At 34.2% G+C, this 21,726-nt stretch overlaps 2 protein-coding genes across 2 annotated transcripts; one reads left to right on the top strand and one right to left on the bottom strand.

The window, feature by feature from the left end:
* The first annotated feature begins 233 nt into the window (after positions 1–233).
* LOC106133847 (secernin-3) lies at positions 234–7,971 on the top strand. Its single transcript, XM_013333688.2, has 6 exons — positions 234–619; positions 926–1,122; positions 1,459–1,765; positions 2,296–2,487; positions 2,954–3,088; positions 3,351–7,971. Exons 1-6 carry the CDS (start codon positions 467–469, stop codon positions 3,564–3,566), a joined length of 1,200 nt encoding a protein of 399 aa, XP_013189142.2. The 5' UTR covers positions 234–466; the 3' UTR covers positions 3,567–7,971.
* LOC106134034 (uncharacterized) lies at positions 7,965–19,786 on the bottom strand. Its single transcript, XM_013333982.2, has 11 exons — positions 18,926–19,786; positions 15,683–15,817; positions 15,312–15,444; positions 14,836–14,992; positions 14,559–14,674; positions 13,697–14,412; positions 12,972–13,122; positions 12,673–12,836; positions 12,251–12,375; positions 11,876–12,079; positions 7,965–11,668 (listed from the first exon to the last, which is right to left on the bottom strand). The coding sequence occupies exons 1-11, from the start codon at positions 19,325–19,327 to the stop codon at positions 11,596–11,598; spliced, it is 2,376 nt and encodes a 791-aa protein (XP_013189436.1). The 5' UTR covers positions 19,328–19,786; the 3' UTR covers positions 7,965–11,595.
* Between the last annotated feature and the right edge of the window lie 1,940 nt (positions 19,787–21,726).

Genomic DNA, 21,726 nt, shown 5'->3' with positions numbered 1-21,726 from the left:
TCTTAAATAATGTAAGTAATTACTGATATTTCCGTCGAAAACGCTTTCACTTTTCAACGGAGGTCAGGTCCTAACCACGGATTTCCTATCTAGTTAATTAAGTAATTCAATCGATCATTAAAAAAAACATAGAGGCAGTATAGCATATTTTCTGTGCCGACTGCGGAGTGTTGCGGCAAAAATAACCAGTTGTCAATGTCATGGCCTTCAGATTCTTTTTCGTGAAAATAAAATTTTGTTTGATGTGTTCTCACAGATCACAGCTGTGTTTTCAGGATTTTTCATCGAGTTTCTATATAGTTTGACTAAGTGTAACTATTCATATCTATCCAACCAAAATACCATATAAATCTACACACTGTTTCTTAGAAAGACAAGCACAGGATTATAAGTAAGATAGGTACTTACTTACACGGCAGAAATTATTTACATTAAAAAAATTATCAGATATTTCAGTGTCTTAAAAATGCCTTTTCTTAAATCCTGTGATACATTCGTTGTGATGCCTTGTTTGACGAAACACGGTTCAATGATATTTGGAAAAAATTCAGACCGTCCACAGAATGAAGTACAAGAAGTTATTTATGTAAAAGGAGGTGCTAGAGAACCAAAGCTTAAGGTTAGTATTTTTTGTAAAATTTTGGTGGGGAAAGATTATCTGTATTATCATAAAATAAGTTTCATTTACATTAATATGGTTTTGGGTTTCCAATTGACTAGTAATCAAATGAAGTCTTTTTGTGGCCTGCTTTCATATATTTCAAAACATTATATTGAATAATACTTGTTGATAATAAGAAAGAAGAATTTTTCATTTATTTTAATGTTTCTTTCTTATAAGCAGAAAGACATTATGTCACTTACTTTTATAATTGCATTGTTAAGTCATATTTATAGCTTATCAGCCTAATGTTTACACTTTTAGTGTACATACATAACAATTGATGAAAGTCCCGACATCATAAACAGTGTAATATTGAGCAAACCTGCCTGGATGTGGGGGGCCGAGATGGGCGCCAATGATAAGAATGTAGTGATAGGCAATGAAGCTGTATGGACCTGCAATAATGAGGGAAGCGGTGATGCAAGGCAAAAGAGATTGTTAGGAATGGATCTTGTTCGGTAAGGATGTTTGTAAATTTTAAGGCATCAACTACTACTTTGGAGTTTCTAATCTACAATCTCTCAATAATCAAAGATACATAATTTATGCTAAATCACTTGAAAGCTCTTCAATACCTAGGTTATTCATTAGGGTACATAAGTAATGGAAGCCTACATTATACTTTATTCACAAATTTTTATGTCCTTCTTTCCACATTTTTTCTGATAATGATGACCATAAAATAGCTGGAAAATCTAAATACAAGTATCAAAAAATTGGGAATTGCTTAAAAAAAAAAAATACAAGTATCAAAAAATTGGGAATTGCTTAAAAAATTCTAATTATTATTTCAGGTTAGGTCTTGAGAGAGGTAACTCAGCAGAAGATGCCCTAAATGTCATAACCAGCCTCCTTGAAAAACATGGTCAAGGTGGGCCATGTTCAGAGTTTGATGATAGTCATTTCTATCACAATTCCTTTTTAATAGCTGATCCTTGTGACGCTTGGGTTTTGGAGACAAGCGGTAGATTATGGGCAGCTGAAAAAATTGAAAATGGTTATAGAAATATATCTAATGGATTAACTATTACCACTAAAATAGACAAACATTCAGAGAACTTACTTGAGAAAGCAAAAGCCATGAGTTTGTGGGATGGACAGGTCAGAATACCTTACATCTTTTCTAAATATAAAAAAAAGTTCAATTATTGTAATAATACTTATGAAAGTATGTTTTTTTACAAAAGAATAATCAAAGTCTTATCATTAGCTAGGCAGGTACTTAATCACTAATCAAACACCAAAAAAGGAATTGAAAATCCATAATATTTTGAAATTGGCTAAAACATCATTTTATTTGTTTTGTAATTGGCTCAACATTTCCATACAAAATACAAATGTTTAAAAACACTTGCGTAAACATGTAAATTCTACAACATGTTACTATGTATTAATTAAAAAAATGAGGTGAGGAAATCGGTTAATTATATGACTGAGAAATATTATACTTCTGCTCTTCGTTATTGCAGCATTCACAAAATGTTTTTCTTTTTTGATTAATCTTCGTATATTTCACCTTATCGGTAAAACAAGTGATGGATTAAATATATATCCTATCAACTCTGGTATCTATTGAAAATATGATGTATCAATCTTTAAAGAAACAAGAATTCTTCTTTTTGTTGTTGTAGAGTGAATTCAACTTCACCAAATGTTTTTCATCGGGTGGCGACGAGTTCCGGCAACTTGAGGGCGAGAAACTCTTGAAAAAACTTAGTTCCAAAGCTTTATTCGATGTTCATAACATGTTCGATGTATTGAGGGACAAAGAGAGTGGCATTTGTCGGGAGTGTGACGACACATTCCCTACTCAAGGCAGCCAGGTATAAATGAAATCATTTCTTTCAAATTCATGTAGTAATAAATAGTGTGTTGATAGACTCAGTAGAATAGTTTATCATTTGGTGGTATACAACCATATTTATAGAATACTATTCAAGTGCTACATTTATTTCAATACCCTCTGTAGTGATAGTTTTATGAAATGTGTTTGTTGTCTTTATACATATGAACACTAAGCATCACTTTAAACATTCAAACACTATGTTCAATGAGATATATTCTCGAATTTATTCTCGTCGCCAGAATGTGACGTATGAGCGTTGGCTGGAGAACCAAGCTGAGTGTACCCATAGTTATGATGGCTACCAACATATCAATATGTAGGAACAAAACCCCAAAACCTTAATTGCTTTGTCCACTCTGGCTGTTAGCATTTTACCATACCTAAAGAAATGAAGGTCTAAATTTTTATTGACTTGAATATTTTGTTTTTATACGTGTTTTTAGGTGTCGAGGCTGTCCTCCACGGGTGTAAACGTTCACTGGTTCACGGCAACTCCTGACCCCAGCGTGTCCTTTTTCAAGCCCTTTGTATTTGTACCCAGCGCCCAGGTGTCACCGCACACAGCCAGTCCTGACGAGGTATACATTTCACTATCAATTATTCTAATTTCATAAGTGTCTGCCTGCGGCTCCACCCGCGCAAAACGAAAAAGATAGCTTATTTCCGTTTCAGCCGGCATTTTGAGAAATCGGTCGAATACCGAATATTAAGTGTCATATCAGTCAGTTTCAGTATTTCTCTTTTTAATAAATAAGAGCTGCAGACTGCAATCAAATCATAGCAAATAAGTTACTAAATGGTCAGACAAATATTACAACTAAACACTATATTTCTTTTCAGCCATTAAGGGAACATCATTTGTACAAGCTTCATTCAAAATTTGTAAGTAGTTTTAATAAAGAACACACAATAAAGCAACTGCGAGGTGAAGAAAAAAACTTTCTTAAAGATTTAGAAAATATTGACGAAAACCTCAAGAATAATAAATGCTCCCTGGATGATTTTAAAGATTTGATGAAAAATTCGGCGGAAGCAGAAATCAATTTACTACAATAAGGCCTACTGGTCAATTGAATGAATGTGATATGTCATCAAGGTTTTAAATCTCAAATAGAATCCTTAATATTTGGTGTAGTTATATAAGTTTTTCAAAACTTTATTCAGTTTTTAATTCATACTTGAGATAATAAAAAAATAGAACCTATAAATTAAAGAAAAGAATAATTTGATATTTATATGAAGTCATTGAAAAATTTGAGAGCAATAAATTTAAACAATTTTTTAAGTTTACCCATGTTAAGCTAAGTATCTTTAATTTATAAGAGTAAGTGAAAAACAACAATTAGGCAATTGCTGATACGCATTTGTTAACAGTTCATAAAATAAGAGGCTTATGTGGTGCCTGCGTAGACTTAAGACAAATACTAGTACCTACTCGTATTACTACAGAAATAATTTCCGTTTTTGCCACGCATCCCACTGAGTTATACCATGGTGTAACAAGTGGGACTATTATTTCCCAGTAGTCCCGTGGGAAAGTGACATTAACTGAATCGTTACATGGGACAAACTAATGGGACTAGTGGAGTTGACACGGATTTATTGTATTTCTTTAGTTGAAGTATTGTAGAGCGATATATAGATATATAGGTAAGTTTAAAAAAAAACGTTTGAGAAAGATTTTATGAAGTAGATAATTTAAAATGAATATTAAAGATGATTTAGAGAACTTCGTACGCTTTTGTCAAAGTGGTTACATTATTAGATATTATTACATATTAATATTGAGAGGCTTTGGATTATTGTCAGTGATGACGAAGATTTAATGTTGATTATTCAGTAATGTTTCTATATATTCTATTAGAGACTATTTGTGTGATGATGCTGTTTACTTTAAAGCCATAATCGTGTTAATTTATTCAGATGTTTATTAAAAGTACTTGTTATATAAAATTTCACTATAGAAATGTGTTTAGTATTATTTATTTAGATTAAAGTGCCTATTTATAATCAAGACTTTAGAATTCGGATATCGTGACTTTTCTTTTTTAATTAATCTTCGTATATAGGTACCGATACGGTAAACAAATGATGTATTTGATATTTTTCCTATCAATTTAATTCTTTGAAAATATGATGTATCAATCTTTAACAAAATAAGAATTCTCAAGGTAAAAACCTGACTTTCCCAATCCAGGATCATAGTAATAAAAGGCGCATCCCGGTCACCTCGCCAAGGTGGTCAGGATGTGACTGTTAGGCAGTAGCCTATAGTATGGCAAATACCTATATGAAAATATTTTATCACTCACAATTTCGCTACAGCTTTTCATTGTGGTGCTTTTTTTTATTTATTTAATTCTGTGATACTTTTATTGTAAATATTTAACTTGGCTTGCAAATAAATAAAAACCTACTGTGACGTAGTTTTACTTGAAGTTGTAGACACAGCCGAGCGTCGGTGGTCGAATCGGTAAGGTAAAACGAGTAATCGAATCCCACCGCCAATGATTATTTTCGAAGTTATGTTATGTACATTAGTTTGAATACTAACCGATGCTCTTTCCACCTCCCGACTATCCTCCTTTTTCGTTTAACCTAATAACCGATGTTCAGAAGTGTTTCCTTGCTGTAACCTCGAATGCTGTAGGGGCTGATGACGTAAAATTGTTTTGCCCATACATGACATTATCCTCCCTGCTTTAACCCAACTCTTCAACAACTCCCTTTCCACTGGTTGCTTTCCCTCTATTTGGAAAAATGGTTTTATTATTCCACTAGCTGTTGCCCGCGACTTCATCCGCGTAAATTTCTAGTTGAATATTGATCATACAGTCAGATACAGACAGACAAAAAATGTAAAAAAAAAATTCTATCGGCTTCAGTCAAAATATTAAATGTACAGACAAAATATTTTTACCATTTTCTTACATACTTTAAATTTTTTATTTCGTAACTTATTTGCAGGCAAACTCATGCCTTGAGTTCATTCAAATGTCGATAACTTTTTTTTTAGTGAACCAATTTTGATTAAACAAACTTTAAATGTTTTTCTGAATTAAAACAAAGCAATTGTTGAAAGTTTTAAGTAAATCGGTTCAGTACTTTCGGAAATAATCGTGATCATACATACAGACAGACATACAAGAAATTAAAAAAATATATTTTTGCTTACTATTATTTATTCTAAGTGTCCCTCTATCCATATCAGTCAAAAATACTAAATGTACAGACAAAATATTTTTACTGTTTTATTATATATTATTCAATTACCCAAAAAACCCACCCCACCCTATCCTATCTATTCTACCATTTTTGTCAAAAATCCTTGAACGTTTAGTTCAGTCACAATTAAATTATTTTCTTCGAAAAATCAAATCCTTAATCCTTCCCAGTCAGGATTTCGTGCAGGGCACAGTACCGCCTCTGCACTTACCACTATCGGTGACGACATACAACTTGCCATGGACAATTCGCAGTTGACAATCCTCACATTGCTTGATTTTACAAATGCATTCAATACTGTCGATCATGATGTTCAACTCAGTTTGATGCGCACTGTGAACATATCTCCATCGGTAATTATTTGGTTCAGTTCGTACCTCAGTGGCCGTCAGCAGGGCATCCGTATTGATGATAACCTATCATCATGGTGCCACATCTCGGCTGGGGTACCTCAAGGCGGTGTTCTCTCTCCTTTGTTGTTCGCGCTTTTTATTAACCGTTTCACTGATATCCTTCGGTCTTCCTACCATCTTATATGCGGATGATCTGCAAATTTAATGCCACTCTCCATTAGCGATTTCCTCTATTGATGGTGATTTGATGCGAATATCTGACTGGAGAAGATCTTTTGGAATTAAGGTGAATCCGTCTAAAACGCAGGCAATCATAATCGGTAGCTCTTATTTTAAATAATACTAAAATTGCGCTGACACAACCCCTTCTTCTCCCCCTCCTTGATTACGCTGATACTGTTTATCTCGATGTCATCAGTGACAGAGGAACAGTAAAACAAACTCGAGCGTCTTCAAAAAACTTTCTATTCGTTTCATATTTGGGCTTCACAAATATGATCACGTTTCTTCTTTCCGTTCGCAGCTAAAGTGGCTTTCTATCCGACTCCGTCGCAATTTGCATATTGTGACAATGCTCTATTCGGTCTTATTTAATCCGTTTTCTCCATCTTACTTAAAGGAGCGCTTCTATTTTTATAGCGATGCGCAAAGAACACCCGCAGTCTGCGTAGCACGGTTACCCTAAGACTATGACATCCAACACTAATTTTTACTCCCACTCTTTTACTGTACAAGCTGTCTGTCTATGGAATGCTCTCCCAGTCGATATCAGGAAAGCCCAGACTTTTAATAGTTTCAAAAATCTCGTTAGGCCTCATTATCTTTCTACTCTATCCTAAGTATATGTTATTATTATGTATTTATCTATGTTTACTTTGTGTATTTATGCATATTTATATATATTATATATAGATATATATTCTGTGTGCATTTTATTATTTTTAAAGATTTATTTATCTTGCTCTGCGCCAACGCCAATCTCCTGTTTGGTTTCCTTCCACCCAAAGGTTGACCTGGAAGTGATTGCATTAGCGATAAGTCCGCCTCTGTACCACCTCTATCTGTTTTATGTTGTTTTGTATGTTTTACTTTTATGGTGCAATAGAGTTTTATCTATTTATCTATCTAAAGCCAAAAGGAAAGAGTAGACATAACCACAACCCACAGCATTCAATAGGCCATAATAGTCATAAGCGACAACCCAAAAAAATCAAATCACACAATACTTAATCGACAAAACCGCTTGCCGTTCCAATCTTAATTTTGCAATACCCTACGGGGTTCATATAGAAGTTAGGACTGAAATGTACAATCAGACTGACTGACAAAATAACCATGTCGCAATGGGGTAAAAACTGATCATTTCTTTTAATAATTTGCATCATATTAAATAATTTTATCTCAGTTATTAATGTAATATGTATAATTTTATATGTAATAATTAAGTTAAATCCTCAAATGTTTAAATAATATCGTTTGTATTTAGCTGTTTTTTGTTAAACATATAAAGGCTTGTTTTGATTTGATTGTAATATAACGAATTTTAACGCATGGAACTAATGTGAACCATTTCCTTTTGTTTTTTGTGTAAACACATCCCGTGGAATAGGCCCCAGATCTAATTGTAATATTTTTTTATTATATGTACAATGTTGTATTCTGTTATGTGTGTGTGTAAAATGTTTTCTATATTTTACTTCGATCAAATATTTCATGTAAATTCTGCCCAGTATCTTGACCTGTATGGACACAATCTGCGCAGCTGCTGCAGCTGGAAGCTGTTGGTAAAAGTTAGCTAGTTATACATCTATGGCATCAATCTATCCACTAGAATCGTCTGTAGCCGGAACCTCTGTGATTAGTCAGAATAAAACTATTTTCTAAAGTCGAAAGTCCTTTATTTCCATGTACTTATACAACTTAGTTTGAAGTATCACATGAATTCGTAATTAAACCGAAGTAAGTCCTTATTATTAGGGGAAGATAAATATTCAAACTACTTAATTCAATAGTGGTCGTACACACTACTAACTTGTACAGTGAAACATATCTTTTTGAGATTTTTTAATAAATGCCACATTATACCTATTCTAAGTTAATTTACAACAACATTTTAAGATTATAAAAAAAATGTATATTACAACAAACATGATTCCTGATCTGAAGTTACAATCGCGAAGAACGCGAGTAGTATAACAAAAAAGAACCGTGTGCTGATATTATATTACTTTTGTCTACATGTTCTATATGATATGCAATCATCGGGTAAAAACGATGTAACACGCCACTGTCCGTTATCATTACAAAAATAAAAGTGCGAAGCAGGACGGAACAAACTACTTTTACACACTGGTATAAATTTTTCACACCATATTTTATTGATAATTAAACAAAAGTTCAACCATGATATTAAAATTCTTGAAATTTTATGATTTTTTTAAACCCAATATTAACAATTAATGAGATCTCGATATTTAGCCATTTATAAATCAAAAAAGACAAAGTATTAAACTCCTATTTAGACCATTTTATGTTACCTAAAAGTTAATTTCAAGCACTATTTTTTACAAAACATTTTTGGAAATTTATCTTAAGAAAAAAACAATTATGTACAAGTAATACTTAATGTAAGATAATAATCCTACTTTACTATACATATAGATAGATCCTACAATTACTTTGTTTAATTATATATTTTTAAGAACATCGATCGATCGAGAGAATTATTGTAATTATAACTTTAAGGTTGTGGGGTATACAGACACACAACTATGACTTATTCGAGCTATTTTGCTATCTATTAGACGATTAATAACCGAATACATGCGGAAACGTATTGTTAAACATTGTCATGCAATTCCATCAGATTACTATACTATTATATTTAGACAAGGGACTCTCAACGAGGAAATGATCTACTGAAGAAATCGACTTCATCTATGACACTACGATGACAATACGATACAAAGAATAAATTCAGTCTTGAAACTATATATAAATATATTTAAAAAAACGCCGGACAATTAGCCAAGAATTTCAAAACGTTAAAAGTTCAATATCACTTTAAGTACACCAGTGATTTCGAAACAATACTGAATGCCTCGTCGACATTCTACATATCGGATGATAAGAGACAACTTTTATTGTCTTTGTTTATGAAAAATGCATAGTATGCGGAACCATCCACAAAACCTAATGAATACATTAACGTTTTGTTCTCTTTATAAAAAATTATAATAACCAAACCGAATCTATTTACATTTAAGGCTGCTGCCTTAAATGTAAATAGATTCGGTTTGGTCATGCAATCTCATATTCAAAAACATAGGTGATAGATGAATCATGATTTCATTTGCCAATGTAGACATATTGGCTAACCCGATTTTTTTTTACCCGGTTACCCGTAGTTTCTCGGTAAGTACATGTAAAACAATTTCATTTGAGTGACGTCTTATATTTACAAAATAAATTCAAATATGTTCCTTCATTAATTTTAAACAATTTAAGAAGTATTTACATCATGAATTCTACTATAATAATATTTTTGGCTCGCAAAGGTTTTATAAGACAAAGTAATATTTACAGTTCAACAGCACACGTTGTATAAATAAATTTGTTTATAATAAATATTGTATGTAACATATGAATGTGAAAATAAAAAAAGTAAGTTAAATTTCAAAGACATTTTGTGTCCTCAATAAATCCATAACATAAGTACATAGACGCGTTTCAAGCCCCCCAGATAATAAAAACCATGATTTACTAGCAAGGCAAGACAACTTAATAACAGAAGGAATGCGGTGCAGGCAAATTCCTTTGTAAACATCAAAAGTTTTAAGAATTGAATTTCGTTCAACATGTAAATTAGGCAAAAAGGCTTTAAAAATTTGAGCCTTAAAAACTATGGAGAATTCATTACTATATCAATATCTGGTTATTTTCATTCTGCTTATTCATAATATTCATATTAGCTACTGGTATTTTACATACTGTAGTAGCAAAGTTTAAATTCATTAAATGTCTAATATGACGAGAATTTTGTACTTCATTCGCGCGGACCTCGTATATGAATCATTGACTATATTTAGCAGTAAAGAAAAATATTAGAACAATATTAAATTAGTATTATTGCATTGAATTTCGGTTTACTAAAAATAGGCCAAATGAAAATCAACCTCAAGTGTTAAGGGTTTCATGGCATTAAATAATAAGTAAAAATTTTATTTAAAAAAAATCTGAATCTGTTAATATCTAAATTATCTCATATCTCAATAAATTATTCGTTTTTGATAGGGCATTATGAAACAATTAGAGTTATTAGGAGGAATCTATTTTGACTATGGCTACTGAACCCTCAAAACGAGTGCAATCCTACGTTTTACATGATGAAACGGAATATTTGATTAACGACTGAGTGTTAAAATAATAGAAGCATGATCAATATCGTTGTTGACTAAGGAACTTTGTACCGAAAGTCTAGACCACCATCAGAGCCAGGTTCCTTATCATCATTATCTTTAAATTATTTCATGTGCGCAAGATAAGTCGTGATAATTTCATCCGGATAGTAGGTACGATGATTAGCCTAGCGTGTTGATAATTTAAGAGAAAAGATAAGCTCGTTCTAGAACTCTTAATCCGATTCAGTAAAATGTTTAAATTATTTAAAAATATGCTCATAGGTAAACGTCTATAACACTAGCATGCAACTTCATGTACGTTTCACATTTTAAGATTTTGTATAGAGCACATCATACGAGCTAACTGGCTGAACTAACTACTGAATCCAAAAATCGACTACTAACTCACTATTAGTGTGGTTTTCAAATTTGTTACTGACTACCCTCGCTGTAGTTCCGACGAGTTTATTTTTTCCGACTTTCTACTTTGACTCATAATTACTCCTACAGAATTCAAATAAGAGTCCATATTGACAAACAAAAACAGAAAGTAATCAACATTAAATAGTAGTGTTTTCATAACAGCCAAAAGTTGTCCTTAACGAAAAATCCGTTAAACACATTTTGTAGAAACTTACTTAAAGAAAAATCTCAAGATACTAATGAAATCAATAGCATGACGTCATGTTGGAAATTTTACAAACAATGTCAAGTCAAGAACTTAGACACTCTGCTTCTGTGATCTCATTTCAGCCAAACATTAATTTAAGTATAACATAAAATGGAAAAGATAACGATTCTCATCTCATCATATCACAAACATCAGATATTTACAATATTCAGTCCATTCCTCAATTTCATTAATAATAAGCATATTTACAAGAACCGGGCCTTTAGAGAGCTTCGCTTTGCGATGAACTATCAAGCTCTTGACTACTACCATAAAGACGAACAGGTCTACTCTCTACGAATTTAAACTGTTGTGACATCAAACACCGACAATTTAGTTAAAATAAACGAGTTCATTCAAAAGGTACTGTCTCATACCAGTGAAAAAATCAGCTGGATGTAACCACATATAATTAACACCACTTGCAAATGTCGCATTTAATGCAGGGTTTTGGATCGTTTCGACCTTTTCTGCGCTTTTGAAGTTCGCACCCAAGGCAGCACGAAGTCTCTGAAATTATATACATGAGTAAGATTTCTGCAAAAATACATTAAAGAACAAAGATAAATTAAGAAATAAAAACTATTTTTATATGATTTTAGGTTAATTCAAACTTAGGTCAGGTATGGCCGTCAGTATCTCTATGAAGTGTATGTCTCGTTGCGGCTGCGACCACACGTTGAATCACTAGTCAGAACGTTCCAAATTCAAACTTACGCGTCAGGTATGGCCGGCAGTATCTCCCCAAAAGCCATGACGGGCAGTGTGTCGGTGATCTCTATAAATCGCACGTCTCGTTGCGGCTGCGGCCACACCGTGAACGTCGACGGCATGCTCTGAGACGTGTTGCACCAAGAGTCGCGTTGCCGCTGCCGCAGCCTCTCGATGTGCCTTTGCTCCCGGATCCGTCGCATGTGCCACCTACGAATCGAACAATTAAACTATTTCTCTGCTGATTTTTTTTTTCCTCTTTGATTCCAAAACATTAATTTAACATTATCAGAGCTATAAAGAACGCCACAATGATAAAACCATTACAAGTGAAAGAATTCAAAAACAAAGACAATCAAAGAATAAAACCCATTAAGTTACCTCAACTGTCGCCTTTCTTCAGCTTCTAATTTTTGATGTCGTTTTTCAAAAACCTTATCATCCAAGTTTTCTGTGCCTTCAAGCGTATAACAGCTTGTGTAAGGTTTTTCTCTCCATCGTGGCACCTGCATATAAAGAAGAAAATGGATGAATAAAAACAAGAGAAAATAACCGCACAAGTCATTAATCATTTTAATTTAATTCAGATACAACTTAAATGTCCGATTGAGTTTTAGTTAAGCTAAAATGTGGCATAGGCATAGGTTCTGTGCCTGCAGTAGCTTCAATGATCTCTGGCTTGATGTTAGGTCTGGGTGACAAAGTTCCAGAATGTATTGGAGCCTCTGACGTGGGTAAATTCATGTTGAGTCTGATGCAATGCACCGAGATAACGCTAGTTAGTAACAATATTGTGCGCAAACCTCTACAGTAGAAGCTTTGGTGTCAGATGGCGGGTCAATGTCCTCCGGCTTGATGTGAGGGTCCAGACCTAAGTACCAAGATAGATCCGGATCTCCTACAAGCGTGTGATACGGCTTGTTAGTCACCATGCCCGGCAGTGGAGACTTCTTACCACGTAAGGCAGCTGAAACAAAATATTTTATGTTTTTCATTAAATACCTACTTAATTATGAAATTTGTTTTTGAAAGATTTTCTTTTTTACTTGCATTTTTATTACATGGTTATGCATTATATTTTAAAAACGACCTGTATGCTTACCTTTTCCCTTAACTAACTTTGGTTTTGGGGCAGCAAGAGGTTTTTGGCAATTTTCTCGTTTGACCCCTTTAGCTAGACCAGTAGTAGACAGAGCCCGTTTTCTGCCACGTTTGCTGTCTCCACCGCGCGCTTTTGTTTCTGGGGTTTCCTCCTGTATCAACACGAAACATCAATTATAACCTGCCTAATTCCCTGGCCGAAAATAACATACCCGCTGCATATTTTTTTAATACCGTAAAATGGGGTTACTTTGACATTACGGGGTTACATTGATAACAACTTCAAATTAAAATAAAACTTAAATATATCGGTTTCTTAACGCACCCGACAGGTTTTTTTTATTAGGTTGGCAGAATTGATAGTGCGAAAAGCAAATAGCGTCCATATTGTTTGCATCGTGCCGGTGTTTTCTATAAAATAAAATTGTTTTAGAAGATACTTCTGATTTCTTTTTTATTGTTGTTAGCTATGGGTTTACTTTCGAATCCAGTTATAAAGTATAGGGTGATCAAAGAAGCCCCAAAAACGGTTTAAAGTTGATCAGGTGAATTTGATTTTTTTATTTTAGAAAAATGAGCTATATTTTTTTTTTACTATACACCTATAATAGGAAATAAAAAACCGATATTCTCATTTTTTTTCGTGTCCGGTATGACTATTTTTGAGAAAATATGGTCATTTGAATTTCAAAATCGATCAAAGTACCCCCATTTTACGGTACTTACACTGGGTACATTTGCGGCTACTAAGCTTGTAGTCCTCGCTCCCCTTTTTTTCGATTTCTCTGTGGCACTCTTTTCAGTCCCGGAATATTCGACAGTATTCAAACTATCTAACGGCAGGGAGGATTCTCCGAAAAGGTCCGGCAAGCCCACCCCCTCAAGCGTCGGCATGATTTGGGACGGCAGGTTGTCAGAGTTCTCTCCATATGAAAAGTCACAAAGACTCGTCTCACATCCTGGCTTGTTAGGGTTGTACATACGCCAATCTATTTCAGGTTCAGTTTTGACTATATCTAAGTCGGGTTCCTCGACTATCATCGTCTTGGCTTCTTTCTTGATGTCTTTATGCATGTACGAATCCATTAGACTTAGCCTGTTAATTTTTTTGGTGGGACCATCAGGATTGTCATAGATGCGCCTGGAGGTGGTGCTTTCGCCCATGGTGTCGGTGCAGACCTTCATCCGGCCATGATTGGTCTTCTGGAGCATGAGCTTTGGGATGGGCGACTGCTCGCGCATATCCGCTTCTCCCAGCTGGTAGGGGTCCTCGCCGGTGGGCGTGGTGTCGATCAGCTGAAGTCTGTCCGACAGGGACCCCGTTAACTGGCTCGTCCTTTTTAGATTCACCGCTTTGGATTTACCATAAGTATTAATCATTTTTGACTTCTTATTGACACTGAAATTACGCTCGAAATTTTTATCATCCTCTAGCATTTTACCTGTAAATTAAAAAAGGATTAATTGTTTTATTCAGGACAAAAGATACAGTGTTTAATAAATTTCTTAAATTTTCTTTACGCAATACACAACCAATCAAACAATGTCAATAAAAATATCATTTTAGCCAATATAATTTGGAACTTACTACTTTCGGGCGTCTCGAGCTTTGCCCCTGGGCTTTTAGACATCCTACTTAAACATCCTATTCCAGAAGAGATCCTCCTTCTGTTCCTTTGTATTCTTTGGATAACAGTGTTGCCACTAAAAGAAATGAGACGTCATAAAAGTTAAAAATTACAGTTAAGAAACAATTTAAAAAAAAATTGGTAACAAATAAAAAAACATATTCTCTTCTCTTGGCAGTCAGATAAATAATAGCAAATTTTAATTCCAACACTTAATTTAAAAGATGAATACAATACCTGTTAGATGTCACAGTGTACAAAGGTTCAGAGCGATTTTCAGTCTTCATTTCTTTTTTGACAAACGAACGCTTGCTTTCAATCATTGCGTAATTCTTTATATTATTATCCAAAATGGAGGAAACACCTAGTTCATGTGGCATAAAATTTGTTACATCTGTAATACAATAAATGTTGCTGAAGGTATGTGTGCGTTTTTAACATTAAAACTGTAAATTAGATTCTAAATCTAGGATTCTTCTTTTAAGCTAATGAGCTAGCAACTTATCAGTCTCAAATCCATCACTCATCCACTAAACATGACCTAGGTCTTTTGTGTATTGACTCTGTATATCCGGTCAAAAATAAAGACCTACTACTAAAAAAACAAGACATAAGTATGTAATTATATCCAATTAGAATATCGTTCAATCAAACTACAGTCTATACTACTAGTCATAAGCAAATAAATATTCTATTCTATACAACATGATTACCTGATTCTTGTGTTGAAGTTCTAGGCAAACTGTAATCTGGAGTAAATGTTTTCTTGACATCTTCATCAAATATAAATGAATTTGGTCTGTTCGTCTCTGGCAACAGCAAGTCAGGAAAACTATTTAGCATAACCTGAAAAATTATGAAAATTCATAATTTAAATAGTTTTTATTTAATTCATATAAATATTTTTTTGAATTTACACTGGATCTTGTTGGAATAACACCTAGGTAGTTTCTCTACTTACATAAAAAAGCACTGACTTAAAATTTATCAAAATTCTAATAACTAGAACTGTAAGTTAGCATATTAACAAACATAAGTCTAGAAATAAAAACAAACTATCAAATTATAAATCATATTTTATTACCTGGGAGCTAGAAGTGGGTTCAGTTTTCACCACAGTTGATGTAACATTAGATGGAGCCGGAGGATGCAGCAATGAGCTCGGGTTGGGCACTCCTTGTCTGCCAAGAGCTATTCTTCGGGCCAGCTTTGTTCTAAGCTGAAAATGTTTCATATCATATTTAGTATCATAGACACGGGAACACAATATTATGTTCTGTGTTTCTAATTGTAGGTTTTTGAAGAATTTAATTCCAAGACAACATTTCTATATAATATATATTAAACATCCATGTCTCAAACCTAAAACATGATATTAATCACTGAAAATCTTCCTCATAATTTATTCACTCTTTTATTTGGACTAACTAATAAATTATAAACATTTCATCTGTTAGGTAACTTCTATACTGTGGCGACATCTCTACGCCACTCGTCACAACATCAAATCACACAACAACTGTCAATCATCTCGAAGAAATCGACGCGCTCAGCCAATAGCAGCGAAGAACCCAAATCGCGATTTCAGAGATTTCACGGATTGGAGCTATATATACAACCTCCGACACAACATCGTCGGAGCCGCGGTTCCCCAGGCGTCACACCTAGCCTGGCGGAAGATCTTCCCTTTGGTGGCGGTCGAGCCGAATCATTGCTCCCGCTACATTGGTGACCCCGACGTGATTGGAAGCAACCTTCTCCACCATCATCATCAACTCCAATCCTCAGCATCACTCCTCACTCTGCAAGCAGTCTCACAGCAAGCCAGCAACTGGGTATCGCAGCAGGTCCATCGCAGCCAACGCAACGAGCTTCCTGGTCCTGTCTCCACCCGCACTCACTCTCATCGACTTCAGCGACCGACGCATCTACCGCAGCCCACGCCTGGATCTCTTCGACGGCCGCTCTTCTCTCCAGCGTGGCAGCTCTGCACGACTCCTACCGGCGCCAACAAGTCGACTTCGCTCTCTACTGTCTCGACTCACCGCAGACTACGAGCAACGCAACGGCTCACTCCTGACTCACTAGGACTTCGAGCAACTTCCGACTCACTGGAAGACAACTGGCACTTGCAAGCTACTGAAGCACAGATTGCACAGCAAGATCAAGACTTCAGACCTCCGGTCTTGGGGGGGAGTACTGTGGCGACATCTCTACGCCACTCGTCACAACATCAAATCACACAACAACTGTCAATCATCTCGAAGAAATCGACGCGCTCAGCCAATAGCAGCGAAGAACCCAAATCGCGATTTCAGAGATTTCACGGATTGGAGCTATATATACAACCTCCGACACAACATCGTCGGAGCCGCGGTTCCCCAGGCGTCACACCTAGCCTGGCGGAAGATCTTCCCTTTGGTGGCGGTCGAGCCGAATCATTGCTCCCGCTACAATACCATAACCTGAATAGATCTGGCTAGTAATAGCCATAATTGCTAGCAAAGCATTTGGATATCAAGCTGTATAAAGAATAGAAGAATAATGTCAAATGGTTAAAAAAAACAAATATTTCGCCTCTTCTTGCTTGGCATACAATCAATGTTAATAGAATTTACTAGCTAACCTAAATCAAACAACAAAAATTTTAATTAAGTTCCTTGCCTAATGTCAGTCGTAGTAGTTTAGATCATACAAGTAAAATGTGTAATAGCTGAATGTAGACAAATTGCTTATTATTACTCACAAAAATATGGACTGCAAGTGCAATAAAACTTGCAACCAACTTTTACCTACGGGTTAAAATCTGATCTCTCTTCTAAGGATTTTTTAAAATCCTTCATTCGCAATACCTGCATCACTAAAACTGCCTAAAAGCTAGTGTGTTCTCAAGTCTTTGTTTTAAAACTATATGGTTCTTTCAATACAGTCTGTTATTGATATAACAATGGTGTAAAAACCTGATTTATCCTCTCCAAGATCTGATCCTTGGACAAGTCAGGCTACTTCCCAGGCCATAGGTGCAACCAGGGTAAACACTAAGAGGATGAGACGAACTGAAAGTCCACACTTCTACTATGTTTATTCTATTTACACAGTAACTAAGATTTTCTTAAACTATATTCGCAGAGCGTAGAATAAAGGCATATGCATTATGCAGTGCTTATTGAAAGAAATACTATAATATAATGAATTGGATCAATTGCCAAGCACATGCATAAAACAACATAGGTATATTTTACCTAAAGTAAAGGTTAACATTAAATGAAGATTATTGTCATCATCCTATTCTTAGGGCGGTGGGCTAGCAACCCGTCTCTATATGAATCTCAATTCTATCACTAAGCCAAATAGCTGAACATGGCCTATCAGTCTTTTCAAGACTGTTGGCTCTGTCTACTGTGTGTGTACTGCTGTGTGTGACAACTAAAACATTGGTCAAATAATGGCATCTATAAACAATAATCTACCTGAGATATACGAAGTAACATAACACATTCTTTGGGGAGTCCAAAATGCTCCTTACAAAATGCTACTCAAGTGTGACATCACATCTGTGTTTCTTGTTCGCATCATGAACCTTATTTGTATGGCAGCTACCTTAATTATTGCATTTATGGATATGATCTTAATAACAGCTTATAAAGAAAAAAATATTGTTAGAACTTAGTCTGACATAAAACATTTATCATTGTTTTTTATATCAATGCAGTGTGGTCGGTTCCTGGGACCAATTGTATAATAGAACCACTCAGTCTCATTACCATAGATGTTGAAAAAGGGGACTAAGGGTTAGGCTGATAAACGTGGGATTCTTGTTTAAGGGGATAAGCTAGCAACCTGTCACTATTTGTATGTCAGGTCTTCAAGACTGTTGGCTCTGTCTACCCCGCAAAGGATATGGGCGTGATTATATGTATGTATGTTTTATATCAAAAATACCAATGTATCACATAAGGAACCACTCTTGTCAGTTTATGAGGGGCAAAAATCTAATTTACATAATAACTTACAAAAGTATGAACATAATTCGCAAAAGTAAAATGCACACATTATATAGTAAAATGCACACATTATATATAAATATTTAGTTATAGTATTATGAATAATGCAATACAAATAAAATAATAAGGTTATGTCGTATTTAAAGCCAATATGAGCCAGAGCAACTTAACTTATGTACATAATAATGATTATCTAGTTGTATACAAATCCTAATTCACATATTTTTCTAAAACAAATGTATATAGCGCAGAATATATGTAGCTTAAATTAACTATTATTATAACAAACTAGTAATAAGCCACAGAAATAAGTTGAAACTTACTGTATCATTCTCCTGTTTTAGTGCCTGGTAAGACTTTTCCCTCTTAGTAATGATATCGTTTTGCTGCTGTATCAAATCTAGATGATATATCAGAAGGTCCTTCAATTTCTTGTTCTGATTTTCAGAGGCTGTCAACTTCTCAGAAAGCCGGCTCACTTCTAAGCTGGTAGACAGCAAATCCTTTTCTTCAGTGACAACGCAATGCGTAGAGATCTCAACTTCCTTATCTAGCTGCAGGGTCTGTCTTCTGTCCGCACTTTCCGAATGGCAGGCGTAAATATGATCGAATGGAAAACTGAGTAAACCGTCCTTAGCATCCAACTGATTTAATGTCGAAAGTTCCGCTGCCGTTCCGCAGAAATTCACCAAATTCGTTTCATTTACACTACTGCGACTGTTCATTTTTATAAGGAACCAATCGTAAGTTATCTACGACAAGCCTGCCGGCTGTCAAAAATTAACAAACCGACACAACACTTATGTTCGTATCATTACAAGTCCATTTATTATCGATCTCACTTTACAAGTTCCGACTTACAATTCAATAAAATAAACACACATTCTGCATTACATTGTCAAAACAGCTTGAAATCGACGTTTATTCTATTCTGACATTTGTTTCATGCACATGCAAAATGATAAAAGACGCATAATTAGCAATACAGTTGGTCAGATCACAATTAACGTGTCTTAAACGGATTCTTACGTAAATCATTTGTAGAGAAGATATATATAACTAATTATTTAAAAAAAATTGATTTGATCACTCGATTTTAATCAACTTGGAGTTTACTGAGTTAATTGTAGGTAGGTACCTAGTAAAAATTCATAGCGTCAAGGCGTCAACCGTAGACATTTTTATTTTTTATTTTTATCTTTTAGTTGTCAACTAGTCAATATCGACCATAGTGCTTCGCTCTGCGCAACCATAGACACTATTAATGTGTTCACACCACCATCGATAGCATTTCGTTATCGATATAGCATTATTTGATAGTAAATCCGATATTTTGGGACAGTTATAGGAGTATTACATTCCAAACTTTACTTACCTATTTTTGTGTTACTTAACACTTAAAAGTTATACAGTTTAAAGTGGCTTTTCAGTCTTTTCCTTTTAAGGGATATTGATGTTATATTATTTATATATAGTATGGTAAAATTATTCCAAACCTAAATGTGTTTTTTAAAACTAATAAATAGAATAATGTGCTTTTATGAATAATTAATTGTTTTTTAATACTATTACTAAAATTCATATATAATAAATAGACATCAGTGAGATATGATCGTACTTGTCTGAATTTCGTTTAACAAACATTTTAAATATATTTAAAAGTATTGTAGGTCTATGCAAAATTGCGATTTTTACTTGTACCTATCAAAGAAATGTCATGTCTTTTTATCTAATATCTTAAAATATGAGAAAGAGTGAACAATGAAATCGTCTGTTTGTGAATAACATTGTAGAACACATTGCAGACAAAGACCTTGAATTCTCATGATTATCGTGCGTGAATTAACCCGCTGAGGTTGGCTAACGAATAAACATCCGGTTTTATGTCAAAAAATACATCGAACAGAAGTAACATTAAAGGAAGAGAAGTTTTGGAGGGAAAATAAAAAAAAAAACAGAAATTGTCAGTTTTTGTAGGATATTATATTTCGAATAAATAATATTGTATTTTATTTCGAATTCTGTCGGATGCAACTATTAGCAGCAAAAATTTATTTTGCAATTCATTGTAGGTACCTAGACTACTTTTCGCCCGCGGCTCCACCCGCATGAAAGTACAGCCTTTCTCCATATTCTTCAATATATGTATGTACATAAACGCAATTTCTGGAGGATCGGTACAATGGTTTTGATGTGAAAAACAGACAAACCCAGCATTTCTAATATAAGTATGGAGTATCGATTACACTCATTTAACCTCTCATCATAATTTGTCCCAATAGTTAGCATTACTTTCACATCTAAATTTGCATTGATTAATGGTATTATACACTCTTTGTCATTTCAGTGTGTTCCTGGTAAAAAAATCCGTTAGGTTTTATCAATAGAAATTAGGTTACTCAAAAGCAAGAGTCGCTTTATAATAAATAGGATAGGATAGTTAAATCAAAATACCTACTTATATGTACTTATGAAATTTGTAGCTTTTTATTTGTACCTGTTTTTATTCGTACTTATAGGTACATAGGTAGGTACTTTACCTGTGTTGTACGAATAAAAACAGGTTCATTATATGCAAACAGGTAAACACAATATAAATTTAAGTAGATATAGATTTATCTTTTGGGATAAGAAGCGTTTAGTTCGAGAATGATTACAACAACTTAGGTAGTAATGTATAATTAAAGAATTTGTCAATAATGCCACCCGAATTATAAAATTATCTTCTTACATTACATTTTATGTTGTATTTAGAAGTATCTAAACTATTTAAAATTAAGAGTATTCTTTTTATTATAATTAAACTAAAAGCTATATATTGTTAGCTTAAGAATAATAAATGAATTAGGATGCTAAAACAATAATATTATTTTATTAAGTCCGACAGCAAAGCAAAAACAGCAAATATACACACCCGCACCGCATTACTTAAAATTTTAGTGTCTTACAAGTCGTGGTAGATAAGTAGGTGTAACGTGTACGGATGTATTATGCACATATACCTATATGTCATGGTTCGGTATAAGAACTCTCGAAGTAATCCGCTATGATTGGTACCTACTCGTAAAGCTATTAAATACCGTCGGCTTCGAGAAGAACCCAGGGTGTGCCTGTTAACAATGAT

The sequence above is a fragment of the Amyelois transitella genome, chromosome Z (assembly GCF_032362555.1).
Source record: "Amyelois transitella isolate CPQ chromosome Z, ilAmyTran1.1, whole genome shotgun sequence".
Taxonomy (NCBI): domain Eukaryota; kingdom Metazoa; phylum Arthropoda; class Insecta; order Lepidoptera; family Pyralidae; genus Amyelois; species Amyelois transitella.
Note: the sequence above shows the minus strand (reverse complement) of the source record. Positions and strands in the feature narration are given on the sequence as shown.